The sequence below is a fragment of the Argiope bruennichi genome, chromosome X1, assembly GCF_947563725.1.
Source record: "Argiope bruennichi chromosome X1, qqArgBrue1.1, whole genome shotgun sequence".
In the NCBI taxonomy this organism is placed as follows: domain Eukaryota; kingdom Metazoa; phylum Arthropoda; class Arachnida; order Araneae; family Araneidae; genus Argiope; species Argiope bruennichi.
Genome location: NC_079162.1, coordinates 16698417 through 16715110, shown reverse-complemented (window position 1 = coordinate 16715110; position 16694 = coordinate 16698417). Strand labels below are relative to the sequence as shown.

At 28.6% G+C, this 16694-nt stretch overlaps 1 protein-coding gene across 5 annotated transcripts in view; it reads right to left on the bottom strand.

Annotated features, from left to right (window-relative positions):
- Positions 1-1982: 1982 nt before the first annotated feature.
- Positions 1983-16694, bottom strand: part of LOC129958166 (mitogen-activated protein kinase kinase kinase kinase 5-like) — a 94063-nt gene continuing 79351 nt past the window's right edge. For all 5 annotated transcript variants that reach the window (XM_056070407.1, XM_056070409.1, XM_056070408.1 and 2 more), the window contains 4 exons: positions 15131-15297; positions 11582-11674; positions 7707-7833; positions 1983-5084 (listed from right to left, as the gene is read on the bottom strand). In XM_056070407.1, the coding sequence (XP_055926382.1) occupies positions 4997-5084; positions 7707-7833; positions 11582-11674; positions 15131-15297 (475 nt within the window). In that variant the 3' untranslated portion in view covers positions 1983-4996. The remainder of the gene's footprint in view (positions 5085-7706; positions 7834-11581; positions 11675-15130; positions 15298-16694) is intronic.

The window sequence follows — 16694 nt, the reverse complement described above, 5'->3', positions numbered from 1 at the left end:
TGACATGTCGCCAAGTTAATGGCATGCCTCTCGCTTCCCTGTTGCGTAGATCTATCTCCAATGATGAAATGTCCCTTTACGGAAAGGATTGTACCGTGGCTATTAATGAAAGTTTCTTGCCTTCTGCTGTCACAATGACAGGTATTCTACAAACCAGAATACATTGGCAGGATGGGGGTAATTCTGATGTTGTTCGAAAGTACCTGCGGCGTGTAGCATTATAATTAAGAAAATTTAACAAATTACTACTTTTAAAAGAACGTGGGATTCCCATTGGGAGAAAGCCTTCAAATACAAATCCGTTTCCCTCCCCTTCCTTACTGAATGACCCCAGAAAAAATTTCTCACACCATGGGGAAATAATTCAGTAGAGAAGTTTTCAAATGTATAAAGGAAATGTTGTAATAAGTTGCTAATTATCACTGAGACGAGTATCGGAAACTTTCAAACTATGCTTTTACCGCATTCCTTGACAACATTATCTTCCTTTTAGTTCTATATTTCGAATCTGAAAAAGATATAATTACTTCTGTTATATGATGGTGTTGTCCCTTTCCTTTAGAGTGGGGCTTTCTTACCATACTGATATTTCTATTAAAGACTCATAAAAAAAAACTTTTGTAAGCGCCATTGAACCAAATCGTGTAATATAATTTTCTATTTTTAAAAATGTAAAAAGATCTGGAAAATAAGCGTTTAGCTCCTGGTGCTCTGCGCCCCCTAAGTAGGTGGCCTTGAATGGGTTCTTAAGCTGGATGAGCAATGACATAGGCGACTGGGACATTTTAAATTGATATGAATAGAAATGATTCATGGAAGTCTAAAAGGAAAATTTTTATACTGTGAATTTCTCTAAAGTGTTTAACAACACTTCTAATCGAGCTCGCGGATGTGTACATTTAACTAAGAAAGTTTAATGCATATTGATTGCCAGCTTCTCATTTATTTCTATTGTACTTTGTATAAATAAACACCATTTAGTTAACCTGTATTTAAAACACATTTATGAACAATACTCATAAAAAATAATAAATCATTTTTAAATAAAAAAAAAAGTAAACGTTAAAAATCTTTTCGAAGTGTTTTGAGACTTTCTTACGCCATGTAATGGAAGGAAATCTAAAGTCTAATAAAATACTTATGTGTAATTGTAATTTGATACGAATACTCAAAAGGAAATTCTTCGAGGAGGCGGTAGAAACAGTAAATAATTATGAAATTCAAAATTTCATAATCTGATCAAATTTGGCAGCAAAAATATAGAACTTTTTTGTTTAAAATCTGATAAAAATAGTTTAACTAAATTTGACTAATAAGACTTGGTCCATAAATTTTATCATATTTTCAGCAATGTATTAATTGACTCGCTTTACAAAAATAATCATTTATTCATTTAAAGCCTTTTTCCAACTAGAAATATATGTTTATCTCTAGTGATTTAAGAAATAATTATTGATAAACAATTAGACACCTTGTATACTAGAAAAATAAAATCTACTTTCAAACATCAGTTCCAGATTCTTATACACAAATGCAATTACAATGAGTTATGCAATTATGATTATTTATTGCAACTTTGGCCTACTGAAGCCTTTTGCTTCAAGATAAGGACTGTTTTCAATGAGATTAACGCATATAAAACCACTCACAATTTTTGGAATACTAAACATTTTAATGTAATTGAGATTACCAGGGGGGAAAATATCACAATTTTAATGGCTTTTCACTTTTAATTAATTTCACAAATGAAATTCAAAAAATATTTTTAATCAGTGGTTCATATAAACAAACAAAATTTATCAAAATATAGACTAAGAGAAAACCTGAATAAGATAATACTGCTGTACTAAATGCATTACTCCTAAAAATTATGCAGTGTTTTATGTAATACTATTTAAGTAATTATTTAAATAAAAGAATATTCCTTATCATTTTTTTTGTCTAACATAAATAAAATCAGTCAGTAAAAAAAGTACAGGAGATGAATGCTTAAGATCATAAAATTTATTTTACTTTTTACAATATAATTACATAGCTTTTAATAAATACTTTCAGCTTACAAAACATTGATGTTTTAGAGCATATGCATCACAGTTCACACATAAGAGTTTTGTTTTATACAAAGGCAATGCTTGCAATTAGTAAGTTGAAGAAACAAGCTGCCAACTGGTATATTTTCAAATACACAGAACAAAGGGGAAAAATACATAAATAATTAATTTATGCAAAAATTAAACATAACATATAAAATGATATGATGCCATGTGAAGAAAGAACGAAAAGTACTTCCGGTTCCAAGCATTGCCAATACAGTGCGTTTTTCATTAACAGTTAAAGTAAACATAAAAGCTATTAGTATCACTCAGAGCAAAATTAAATAATAACTATTAATTTAAAAAAGTATCAAAACTGCAGTTCACACAGATGCATATTTATTCTACTTACAGTACTGCTAAGTACATGAAATACTCTTCATCAAAAGATAGATTTTCGCTTATGAGTAAAATCTTAGAATTTTTGAATAATACAAATAATAATAAAAATTTTTTTCAGTAGGTAAGTTTTGCAATTGAATATCTTGATGAATATTATGAAACTAAAATAAAAGAAACAATTATTCGAGCCAAAGAAAAGTGGATATACACGAAAAACTTGAGGTGATGAAATAAATTTTTGCCTATATTTGCAATTAACATATATACTACATTTTTATACTCAAGGCCTTCCTCAGACACTAAACTGCAATCTACATGAAAGGGGATTTCAAGATTCACAGAGTATTGCTTTTTAAAAAGAAATAATTTAACTTATAGTTCTTTAGCTTCCAACTAACACTTCATCATCAAGTTGATAAATTTAACAATTCAAAACATTAAAATTTTCACGGTAATATATTTGAAATCAAAATAATTTGATATACCATGCATATTAAGGACTAAAAGTAAAAAAAAAAAGTTATAATGGTTAACAGTTATTTTAAATAAGGAATAAAATTTTATCCAAATCCTTTGAGAGTATTTCATAAACACAGCATAAAAGGAAGGTATTTTCATATGATATGGCATCTCTTCACTGATGAATAATTTGCAATAATTCTAACAAAATATGCTGAAATTTTTAAAGAGAAGCTATCCTACTTCATTTACTATAGAAAACATTTTTTTCTATTGTTATATGAATGCTTTCATTTTTTTTTCTTTTTGCAATGTACATCACAATACATTTACAGCTTCACATAGTGCAATTCTACTGTAAACACTTAAAGCTCAAAACATATGTCAAACATTTTAACTATATATCTTTTAAATGAAAAATACATAATGAAAGCACGCTTGTAGATCAAGAAATATACAGAGTAATGGATTTTCATTATTAGTTAACTGTTTCTACGATTTGAAAGTAAAAGTTTCTCACCACGTCGCTATTAAGAGACAGTATCACTTCAGAAGTTTCTAAAATTTCAAGCACATGATAACTAAACAGATTTTTTTTTTTATCATGAGATAATACTGCACAGCAGGGAAGGGGATTTCATAATTTAATATACATAAGAGATAGAGCTTTTGTTAAAAGACAAAAATATATACACAGTTACAAATTATCTTGAGCTATAAAAATTCTTAGAACAATGTACCCAAGATTCAACACCAAACCAACAACAATTAACAATTTTCCCATGCTTACATATTCCAACTTACCTTCGGAAGCTCTTTGGCACTACCAACAAATAAAGATTAACACCACTGATAACCAGGAGTCACACTGTTACTCTAATAATATAAAATTGTATAAAAACTGCATCTGAGGATTTGAACAGTATTACACAGGCAGATAATTAAAAACTGAATATGTTTGAAACCGTTCATCCAAAGATTAAAAAAAAGTACCAAACAAATAATTTTGGTTAAATTCTCCATGTATTATTTTAAATAGTTTGCCATAAATACATGTATTCATCAAACAATATATAAAACACACACTTACGTTAAAAAAATAAAGAAAAACCTGAGGTTAAAAATTATTGCATAGATAATAAAAATATAAAAAATGCTACGAATCTGCAATAATTAAAAAAAGTCTATCATAAAAAATCTTATCAACATGCCAATCTACAATTTATTTAGCAATTAGTGTATGGTTAGCAAATGCATTCTTAATCTTACAAAAATGAAAACTTTAAATTAACATTCCAAAATATATTTAAGTCCTTTATTGGCTTCTCATTTAAAGACTAGCACAGTAATATGAAAGAACATCTATCTGAGAATACATCAAAACCACAAATGAAAAGAAAACACAAATGACATTGTCCTAATAAACAACATAAATAAACAAATAACTCGATTAATCACAGTTCATAGTTTGAAACGATATAAGACGTTGTCACAAAAAACATGCTATAACTAAAGTACAAAAGCAATGTAACAGCGAAAGACTAAGTTACAATATGATTCGTTTAGTATCAAGAATATTGCGTTATTATATGACAATATGCAAATTTCTGATGCCAGTAAATGCATAAGAGCATTAATTATTAAATTTTTGATAAATAATAAAATCAAAGAAACCATTCAGTAATTACCAATTAACACATGAACATCATTGTAAAGATGTTAAGCTATAAGATATTAAAATCTTTTAAAATGAAAACTGAGAAATTATTTAAATTTCAACTCATGTGGTAAAAAATATTATACATGTACATAATGGGCTTAAAGGCACTATAAAACTGAAGCAAAACATTCAGGAATATTCATGCAGGAACAGCTGTAAAGCTAAAAAATATGCGAAGATAAACTTCCAACATTCTAAGTAAAACAGGAAGTACACTTTTGATCAGATATTTTCTCCAAAATGATTTGCTTAAGCGTCAAATATATTTATAAACATAACTGAAGTTACAGAAAATGACTCTTCAGTGTACAGTACCTACAATATTTCATTACTAAGATATCACACAACAAAAAGGAAAAAATATTTAGGAATGCATTCTTCCTTAAAAGCTATTTTCATGACCAGTTAAAATATAAAGATTTGAAGGACTCTTTAAATCATGAGTGGGTCGACTTTCCAAAACCACAACACTGAAAAATTAAAAAATTAATTATTATTTTAGAAAACGCCAAAAAAATTATATACTAAAACACTACGTAAAGAAAGTAAATAAGTAAAATTATTATGAAATCTTACACAAATGCATAATTTTAACAAATTGCAAGCATATTCCAAGGGAAGCAAAATGAATCGTACATGCAATCGTCCTCTAAATTTATTTCAAAACTTTGCTTTTTTTTTCCCCATTTTTTTAAGCCAATTGGATTTTTTTTTTCGCATTCTGAGTTCGATAACTAACGAAAATAATGATCAAACAATATGTAAGAAATACAGGTTGGGATTGTTCTCAAAACAATCCTAGAATGCCTTAAAACTTACTCACCGCGTTATAACAGATGGCGGTAACCAAATATCTCACCCACTGAATTTGGTAACGGGGGGGGGGGAAGCTGAGCGAATCGCAACCCAAGTTTGGCGCACGGTCACTTGAGAATTACTCTTTTCGTTTTACCGTTCCCAAGCACGGTTCTTCTTTGCTCTGTTCATTCGTTTTCCTTTACTTATTCTTATTACTTATAATTTTGTTTTAATTTCGTTATCACGCTGCCCCGAAGGGACTCATCTGTTTTAATGTACATTCATTTTTCGATAATTTTTGCCTCTAAGTCAATAAAAAAAAAAGCAGTTAAGATAAGTATTATTACAAATACGTCTGAGCTATTTAGACGTAAAACTGTTTTAAAAACAGTATTTTAATTCTATTCTCATGAGAAATATTTACTTCATTAGTACTCGTTTTGCCACTTTGCATACATAATTTAAATTATATCGAAATTCAAAAATTTTCCCCAGTTACCAAAACCTTTCTTTTGAGTTTGAAAACTAGCAATATATTATTATTATTATTCACTTAATGGGAATAACACTTAATGAAATTCCCAGGTCCTCAACAATTATGAACCGTATCTTCATTTGTTTTATCCTTTGTTATTAAATTTAAATAACGTCAAAAATTTGTTTCCAATATCAGTGTGGTATTTTTAGATTGTGACTTTTCACGGTCTAAACGTGTTTATTCCGCAGAAAAAATTCTTTAAGTTACAACAAAGCTAATTTTTTTCAAGCAAAAATAAGAATGAGTTGAAACAGAGAGATTTAGGTGATATATTCAAACTCAAAGGGTTCTGCTTGTAGTTTATCCCGTAAATTACTTCGAGTGAAAAAAAAAATACTTTTACAAATGGTTTCAACGATTGGAAAAACAATACAAGAATTGCGGGACATGAAAGGGCACAGAAGATGGAAATAATGTCTTTATATTGTGAGATAGTTTTTCCCCTTTCTTTTCCATTTTTTTTTTGTTGTTGTTGTTGGAAAAATAGATTCTACTTATTGTGTAAATTCTTTAACATGGAAGATTATCAAACTCGGAAAAAAAAGCGCTGTTTGCTTGAATGAACCTATTAAACTAATTTATCATAAGAGTTTAATGAAGAATGCATTCATTTCAAACAATCTGCAAACGCACACAAGTACGAAAAAAAGTGCCCTGGACAATTCTTAAAACTATTTCCGGAAATTTAAACATACTGACATTTTTTTCCCACTAGTAATTGCACCTGTAGAAACTCTTCTAGATTTCTTAAAAGAATAATCATTTGAAGAACTCTTCAATAAAAAACAGACTTTCAAGTATCGCATGTTATAATCAATTCAGTTTTAAATGTAAAATAAATAATTTGCTGTTTTCAAGGTACGTTAAGTTATACTGTAAGTTGAATTATATAATCAATTATTAATTTATAATGTATTCGATTATCAATTATATGGTTAAGCACATTTGACAGATCTTGTAAAATAGTAATTTTTAATATTATATTTGTTTGAAGCGTATTATCATTATTTCATTTATTGTAATAATTAAATGCTTTTATTTGTACCTGAAGAAATCATTATCTAATATTTATGATTAATTTTCAAGAAATTTACTATTTCAGTTATTTTTTCGGTGATATATATTTATCAAAAATACATAAATAAGACTTACATTTTCACAAAGTTACAATAGTAAAAAATAACCTCCAATTTAACAGTTGATTAAGTTAAAAAAACATGTTGACATGCAACATTAAATTGACTAGTTTATTAAAGAGAGCGACTACACGATGTGCACTGCCGAGGGTCGAAAAATGCAATTCTTCTCTTTAAATATTATGCTTTCATCTCATGCATAAGAATTTTTAGAGAATGTTATCCTCAGATTAATGATATCTTTAAATATGATGTTTAATAAATGATGTTTTTAAAACAAATTTAAAGCTTAATGTTGTAAGTAGGAAGTTGAGAGTAAATGCAGGTGAATTAAAATGAAAGATATGAAATAATGAGGACCGTGAAAATAAACGTGATATCAAATAAACAAGAGTTTGGAACTGAAACACTATAAAAGACAAAATCAGTACTTTGTTTAATTTTTACCCTTCCCCTACCTGACTTAATTGAATATTTGTAATCGTTACTTTTCCTTTTGTATAGGAATTAATAATTAAAATTGTTTCAAATAAATTTCTGAATAGATCAACAATCTAAAAGAACAATTAACTATATATATATATATAAACCAGTAAACGTATTTATAAAAATATTCATACCTATCTGCACCAAGCAAACGGAATATCCTACTGCTGTCGTTTATTTCTTGAACCACCTCGTTGTTCTTAAAGCTTCGTCCCTGCATTCCATGTTTGTGGAATGCTAAAACACTATCAGTCAAGCAAACTAAAAACAAATTACTATGAATCAGTAACAAGAGGAAAAAAAGTCACTAAAGTATAATAGATTAAAATGCAGATACTCGGCTAACATTTAAAAAAAATTTAGGCATGTGTCATCAACTTGGACAATCATTCATTATATTAATGAAAAAAAATTGATTTTTAAATCATAAGTATGATTCGAAAGGTATATCAAGAGGGATATTTTAAAGAGAGCCGATATTCATATTACAAGTTAGCTAATGAGTGGTAGAAATTCAGGATTTCAAGTTGTTAATTTAAACCTTTAACCAAGCTTTTATTTTATAAGTCTGAAAATTATTCGAAGCATTACTAATTACTAAAACACTGTTATAGTAAAGTCCATCCAGTGGAATCATGGTGAAAAGTGCAACAGGTTCAGTAACAAATAATGACGCTTTATTCTACAAAAACACCCGAAACACTGGTAAGGAAACATAGACGAAGCGTACTAGAAAACAACACTTACAGAAATCAATAAGGCATAATTGCAACAGTATGAAGCGCGCAGAGGGAATTCGTTAGAGATCTACACATCAAAGATAGAATTCACTCGACTACTTGCTAGAGCTCAACTCAACTGATTTCAGCTGTCTCTCTCGGCTTTTTTATAGTTTTCGTTATAAGGCAAAGAAGCTTCTAGAAGGATATCACTCCTTTCACTCCTTCACTTTTAATCCACGTGCGGCCAAAATTTCTGTAGTTTCTGGAATTCTAATTTTTGCCACAAAATTCGTCATGAAATCACTAAGCCTAAGAGTCACTGATCCACCATACATTTATAATTGGTTACAGCTATCAATAAAACTATTTTCCTTACTAAGAAACTAACTATGCAGGGAAGAAATATTACAAATTCGCAACAATATATTTTTACACTGATTGTTTCTAAAATTTTATGGACATTTTACATAAATCCTAAAATAATTAGATGTTTCTGAACTTCTCAAGTGCTGTACCAGAAAGAGAATGCATAGTTTTGAACTTTAGAAATCTTATTAACAAAATGTGTCAAACCGTAAAACAATTTATGTTCCAACAGTAATCTAGACCGTTGGGAATATAAATAAAAAACGAGATGGCATTCCAAGTTAAATACAGAATTTTGAGTTCGGGCCAACTTTAAGTTTAAAAATGATACAAGCAACATAAGTCGAAATGAACTGAGTAAAATCATTAAAAGATCAATTTCCACTTATAGAACAGATTCAGTTATATATGTATTAAATCAGCAAAATAAACTTACCGATTTTGGATTAAGTTCAAATAAAATAAAAAATATGCAGATCTAGGTAAATTTTATTTAATTTTTCCATGACAGGCTCAAAAAAGCCAGAATGGGTTAAGAAATGTTTGAAGCAAAACGAATATAGCATGCATGAAGAATAAGTTGTTCTTTATTTGCAGTTTCTTTAAATACTCTCACTACTTAACAATATCCAGAAACATGTTGCTGGCCACATGCGTCTCCAGTTAAATATAAACTCAGGTGATGGATTCAGAAGCAACGATCCCGACTTAATCCAAGACAGAGAAGGTGATCCCAGAATCAGGCAGAGAAAATTCTTCAAGTGGTCTGTTTGCGGACACTAGGAGATAGAATGATCCCGCTAGTCATCAAAGTGATTTCGGAAGTGAAAACTCTCAATAGTCTCATAATATATGGATGAGCTGCCACAAAATTTCACTGGATTAAGAATCTTCAATGAGCTCTTTTCAGTGCAGCAAAAGTTTAAGAAATCCCATTTTGGTGATTTTCCAGCATGATTGTATCTTCAAACCTTTGTACTTTTTGCTCAAGGCTTTCTCATTGGCGCTGGATATCTAAACTATCTTTCTCCTTCATCAGCAGAAATTTAAAAATATATATATCCATCAAAAATCTGACGCGCAAAATCAGAAGTTATTACAGCTAAATGAGATCAGGCAAGAGTCCCTTTATCTTGCTCAAATTATTCCAAGTCTTTGGACGCTAAATACGAAAAATAAATCTACTTTAAACATGATTCACCTAAGGGCAAGAAACAACTTTCTGACGAGCTTTCCAAAATATTAAACAACAATCCCTCTTACTTTCGATATAAAAAAAATGTTTTTAAAAGAATCAGATATTTTAATACATGGAGCCTAAGTCTTTAAAGCACAAAGATTAAACTAAATGCCATATAAAATAAAACATATATTTATGTTTGCAATACAAAAGAATTTAAAAAGATTTGCTAATATTTTCAAACTATTTAGAGATTTAGGTATTACAAATCGCATCTAAGGTATTGTTTGCCACGACAATATTTTAATATGTTATTATTTAATATTTTATAGAATAAGTCATATTGAATTCATATTCTGTTTAATGCTTTAAAACTTGATCTAAAAATAAATACTTGAAAAGTTAAACACTAAATCATACGTTATTGAATAATAATTGCTTTAAAAAGAATAATGGCTGAACAATATAATACAACAGTTAAATATTTAATCAAGGATTGTTAGATAATAATTGTTTAAATCAAAAGAATCAAATAAGAAAAGTAAAACAGCAGGATAACAATAACTGCCGAAATAGTTCTACAAAATTTGCGAAAATTAATAGATTAAAAACCAAAACCGAAATTCTAGAATAATATTTATTCTACAGTCTCTTTTTATAAAATGGTGTGTCAAGAAAAAGTTCATAATTTTTTTCATCAAAAGAAAAAGATAGATAATCATGTTGGAAGGAGAATATCTTGGAAAAGCACACGTTTGTTTTTTTAATAAATACACAAAATTTCTACCATCCAATGGAACATAAATCTATCTATTATAAATTTTTTTAATGTAAATATTGCGTTTTATTCTCTTTGAGATTGATAGCTAGCGAGTCACCTGATCCATGACATTTCAGGTTTGTTTTGCCAGTATTGTTTGAAATATTAAATGAAAATAATTACTACACTTACTACACATTATTACTATACTTACTTACATAGTATGTACTTATATTGCACTTGAGGTTAAATGGTGAAAAAAAAAAAAAAAGTAAAGCTTTAATTAACAGAAAATTTAATGCAAATGAGTTTAAAACAATATTATTAGTTAATTCCAATTGTCCACAGCGTTAGTGCCAATACTAATAAATAACTTTCCGGTTTGCGCATCTTTTTCGAGTAACAAGAATTTTCCGTCTCTTGGTTAGCAATTGTCTGGATATCTAAGCAATACACGTGATAACTCTGCACCGTTTTTTTAATACCAATGGTGCGTTCAAATATATGAGATAAAGAAAAAAATGGGAAGAAAGACCGAGGAAAATCTGGCAATTTGTAAAGAAAAGCTTATCGTGAAGCTGCTAAGTTGGCGGCAAAATGTTCTGATTGTGGGGCTTTGAGTTTTGAAGTAGGCCGATCGCAAAATGTATGTTTTCATCATGGAAGGATTATGCCTCCAGCATTGAACGAATGACCAGTGAAGTTTCAAAACTTGCTAAATGGAACTGACGAGCATGGCTACAGTATCAGATAACATCGGGGTTGGCGAACGAAAGCGAGCAGGGGGCGAAACCCTCTAGTGTTTTAAATAAGTAAGAAAAATGCAAGTACATTTTTTAAAAAACACAATCTGTTTTCATATGTATATCATGATGTAAAATAAGCATAATAAATCAACACAGTTTTTCCATTAGTTTCATAACAACCGGATATCCTCCCTCCTTTTAAGTTACATATTAGTCGCCATAATTCTCCACTCACCTATTGACTCAACAGGAAAATCAAAATGTAATTCAGCTGGTTGTTGACGACTTGATTTCAGTTTTCCTTGTAAATTAACAACTTTCACAACACCTATATCAGAGATAAAATCACAAAAGATGTAATGAGTTTACAACAACAGAATACTGATGTGAGATACAGTGAATGAATACAATTAAATATGTCTTTACTACTCGAAACAATATCAAAAGAAGCAATAAAAAGCCTTATATATATAAGTTTTAAAACATAATTTAGCAGATGTGTGGCCGAAAAGACACTTTTGAAATTTAACTTCAATTTATTTTACAAGGGAGGCATAACATATTATGCAAAAGGGAGAAGCGAAAAGACCAAGCGCCAGTCTACACAAGTGCGATAGAGAGAGAAATATTTCCTTGATTCAGTGATTTTACTATGAGATTCTGAAACGGATTTCTTTACAAAGTGTTGACTCAGGCAAGGGAATCTTGGGTATCTTTTAAAAAGATGACTGATGATTAGGCATTTTAATTACTTCGTTTGGAAAGTGAGAAAATGCAGTAGTCATCAGTTTTCAAGAGCGCTTAGTTAAATGAAAAACGGAAATTCGATCAGGAAATAAAAGAACATTTTAGATTGAAGTTAACATGGGCTAATTAAAGATAAAATTTAGGAAATTAATTAGGATTTAAATTAATCAATATCATTACACGCACACACACATATATAAACACATAATTTTTGAGCAGTTTTGTGGCCGAAAACAGAAGAAACTTTTGTAATTTTAAAACTTTGCTTTATTCCATCCCGGGAGGCATAATTTATGTACAAGCAAAAAGCGACGAGGGACGTCAATCTACAGCACGGCACAAGAGCGAAAAGAGAAAAGAGCCCAAGAATTATTTATCCTCATGATTATATACTGTGAGATTCTGATAGGGATTTCTTTACACATGATGATTTAAGTAAGGGAATTATAAGGATTTTTTAAAAGAATTTGTTTAGATCGACAAATTTTTATCCCTTCACTCGGAGCTTGACGAACCACTGACAAGTATTTTTACAGAGCTTTGTAGCATTAATTTAAAAAAAGAAAAGAAGGTGGAATTGGACCAGGAAATAAGAGAACATTTTAGAATGAAGTTCATATGGGCAAAATTAAGATAAAAATTAGGAAATTAATTAAGATTTAATTTAGATTTAGAGATATCATTACACACACACAATAGTTGGATCGAAGATGCAGTCGTTGAGTTTTTTTATTCTTTAGAATTTCATGGATAGTCCCATTTTCAGCCATTTTTAAGAATACTTTGTCCAAGCCATGGGGTGGGGAGATTAGAATGACGAACTGAATTGGTAAGCAGAAAGGATGAAAGAGCGAGCAAGAGAAATAATTTCGATCATATATAGTTTCAGAAGGAGTTTTCAATTCTCAGTGTTTAATTCATGAGAAATTAAATAGCTCACGTAAATTCGAAGTTAAAATTTCAATGAAAATGGAGTTCAAGGGTTAAGAAAACTATTTTAACAGCGTAACTAATTTGAAATTATATAACTGTTGTAAAGTTTAATTGCAAAGTTTTAAATTTAAGGGAAAGTGGGTTTAAAGTCATGGTTAAGAAATCAATGGAAGCGTAACTTGTCAATCAAGTCCCAGTGGGAGTGGGGATTCAATTCTTACTAAAAATATGCCCGATTTCATTTTAAATCGTTGTCAGTTTAAAAACATATCTAGAAATCATTACAATACTATCTAGGATGAATTATTAAAATTTAAGGATAGTATTATTCGCAGTTACTGAATCTAAGATAAAACATGATTTTCAAATACAATACAATCTGTCAAAAAGTATCTGAACTCTTTCTATTGCTGGCATTCTGTTAAAATAAAATAAGTCATTTGATTTTGTATTTTGTCTTCTTTAAACAGATGTATACTGCATTTATATGTTTATAAGACGATTTTTTATAATTTTTATTTTCATATATTTAAAATTTCCAAAATCAACTCTCCTCGTTTCTTCTTTTAAACGATTCTGCATACTGAAAATTGTCCGAAAAACAAACAACAACCACCAGAGATTTACAAAGAAAAAATATAGAGCTGTCTCAAATAAATGAATGTCGAAAATATGTCGTTTTTGTAACATTATTCTACAAGTATGGCAGAGTCAGTCCGTAGAAATGGAGCTCTATGAAATTATTTTAGAAGTTTGTCTTTTCATTTTAAATCCTGTTGGCTATTTTTCCACACTGAGAATAGAAAATCAAAATGAAAATAATAATAATAAAAAAAGCAAAGAAAAAAAAACAGGAAAATGAATTAATAATTAGCAGGTGCATAAGCTAGAGTTGATTTCCGAACAGTCATAGACAGGATCCAAATTCGCTGGAAGGAAATTCCTCAGTTTTAATACAATTTTTTTTTTTAAATCTTTTTATCGTCATTCGTCGAAAAACAATACGTCGATAATTTTCTAAAATACAATTCTGATGGTTACAATTAAAAATTTTGAGATATTAAATATATTTAATATTGTAACATAATTAATATTAAATATATTTAATCGTATTTATTCAATAGAGTAGCTGAAGAAAGGTGGTTATTCCTATAGACTCCTTCACAACATACTCTTCATTATAAAAACTTTACTAAATGAAAATTAAATCATTGAACATTATTGTGATGTGATTTACGTTCAATTGCTAATTACCTGTATAAAAAAGTAAGATTCATATATCTTTGAATAATGGCACATAAAAATGTAAAGCCCATCGTTTAATCTTTTTGTAGCTTTATAACACAGCATAATTCTTTCATATTTTTATTTCAGAATATTTATATAATTACATGTATACACATTTTATTCAAAGACTTTCTAATAAAATTTTTTTATTATTATTTTATTTTATAAATGTAGAATTTCCCAAAAATATTTGAAATTCAAGCTAGTTCCCATCTTCTTTCATAAAAATGACTACGTTTAAATGCACATTATGTCGAAAGCGGTTTCTAAAACAACTCGGCGTATCTGTTACGTCCTGCTATATTCATTTTCTAAAAGAAAATGTTATATTAATATCTAAATATCAATTTGAAGAAATATTTTAAGCCGTGTTTTACTTTCGGTTTCATTTCAACAATAATTTTCTCTCAGTTAATACATATGTTCAGTTGAGATAAGCTAAAATCTTGAAAAAATTTGCGACCTTCAAAAAAAAAAAAAAAAAAAAAAAAAAAGTGCGAAAGCATAGCATAGCGAAAAATGCATAGCATTATTATTTCGAATGCAGCAAAACTTCTATATTTCTGGTAAATAATGTTTAACTATTGGACAGGGAGAAATTATATATTTTGTATTGAATTTGTTTGCTTAAATATGGATATTATTAATATAAAATAGTTTGAGCATAAGACAGTGAAAAATATTCAATTTCTTCAAACAGACACATCTTATAAAATTTTGGAGAAATAACAATGAAAGGTAATGTCTAATGATACATACATTTACCAATGTTATTACGATCAGAGCTATATGCTAGTTTTAAAGAAAGGAAGCTTACTTTCAGAGCACACCAAAATTATGTCCTTCTCTAGCTGGGAAACTTTAATTACGTCAATTGAATCATGACGTGGAACAATGGTTTCACTACCATCACTATCCTCACTAAACCAATTTGCTGTAGAATTAAGATTTATCATATCAAGTTTTAAATTTCCACGATCATACCTGTAAAATAAAAAATGAATAAGGAAATATACTTCTTGTACAATTTTAAGGATGACAGCTAAAGTCTGCGATAAAAACTTCACAGTCATTGTATATGTTATCAATAATTTCTATGGTTATATGCCTTCCATACAATTCCAATCTTCAAATGCATATCATACCAATACAGAAGGATTCAAATCACGCTTTTAGGTTATATAAAATTTAAAATATATTCGAACTCCAATGTATAAATTCAAAATTTTAAATATGAATAACGGAAAAATAGTTGTAGCAAATGGGTTTTAACTCAAACTAGAAAAGCTAAAAAGAAAAATATTTCGAAAGATATTCTACTGTCTTAGTAGCTGGAATAGATGTTAAAAAATTCTCAAATAAATCTAGAAAAAGGTTTCCAAATGCATAAAAATAAATAACTCAATTTTTGCAAATAATTCTTAGGCCGGTGTTTTTTTAGTAATGAAAATAAGCATATAAATTAACACTAAAATATATAAAATTTATATTCAATTATATTCAACTTTCATTCCAGTCCCAAAAATATCTAATTTGTTTAAAAAAATCATTTCTAAATACTAATGCCATAGGCATAAATTATTTTTTTTTCCTATCTTTTTCTTTTTTGAATGCTTATGTAAAACTAGGTAATCAGATAAAGGTGCAGTTAAAAGTTTTATTATGTAATAATGATGTTGTTAAAACTGCAGACTTATTTCCTTACACGTTTTAAAATTATGATAAATATTTTTTAACTCAGTAAATTAATTATTTATAATACTGAAAGTTTTTAAAAATAACTTTAAAATGTAAATAGTCACTAAAAGTCTAAAAAGGACTTATGAAAGTATAATATTTTGTATTAAAAGTAGTTTATGCTAGCAAATATACATTAATATAAATCTGAAAAGTTTATTTATTGAATTTGAAACTTTCAAATCTCATATACCCTAAATTATTGTTTCAAAACAATAGAGAATTATTCCAATTTCTAACACAATAAAATTACAAAGAATCGTTTCGAGGCTTTCAATTAAACGTTAGGAAATTGCCATCGCATAGAAATCTTTTATAATGATTTTGTAATGAAACAAATAAGGCTTTTTTTATTTCAATTTACGCCAAATATATATTTTAAAATAAAGTGTATGTGCACTCAGATACATGTTTCAGATTTTTATTTAGAACCTTTGAGAAGAATTATTTATAAATCAACAAAAATAATAACAACAAAATGATAAAAATTAACATAATATTAGCTGAGAAGTAAATTTCATAATTGCACAGTACTTTAATCAAACTGGATTAATTTCGTTGTCTTCAAAGTTTTTAGACTCTCGGCACCTTTATCATCTTTTGACGGAACCCTAACCCCTCCTTCAAAAGCATAAGTAAGCTAG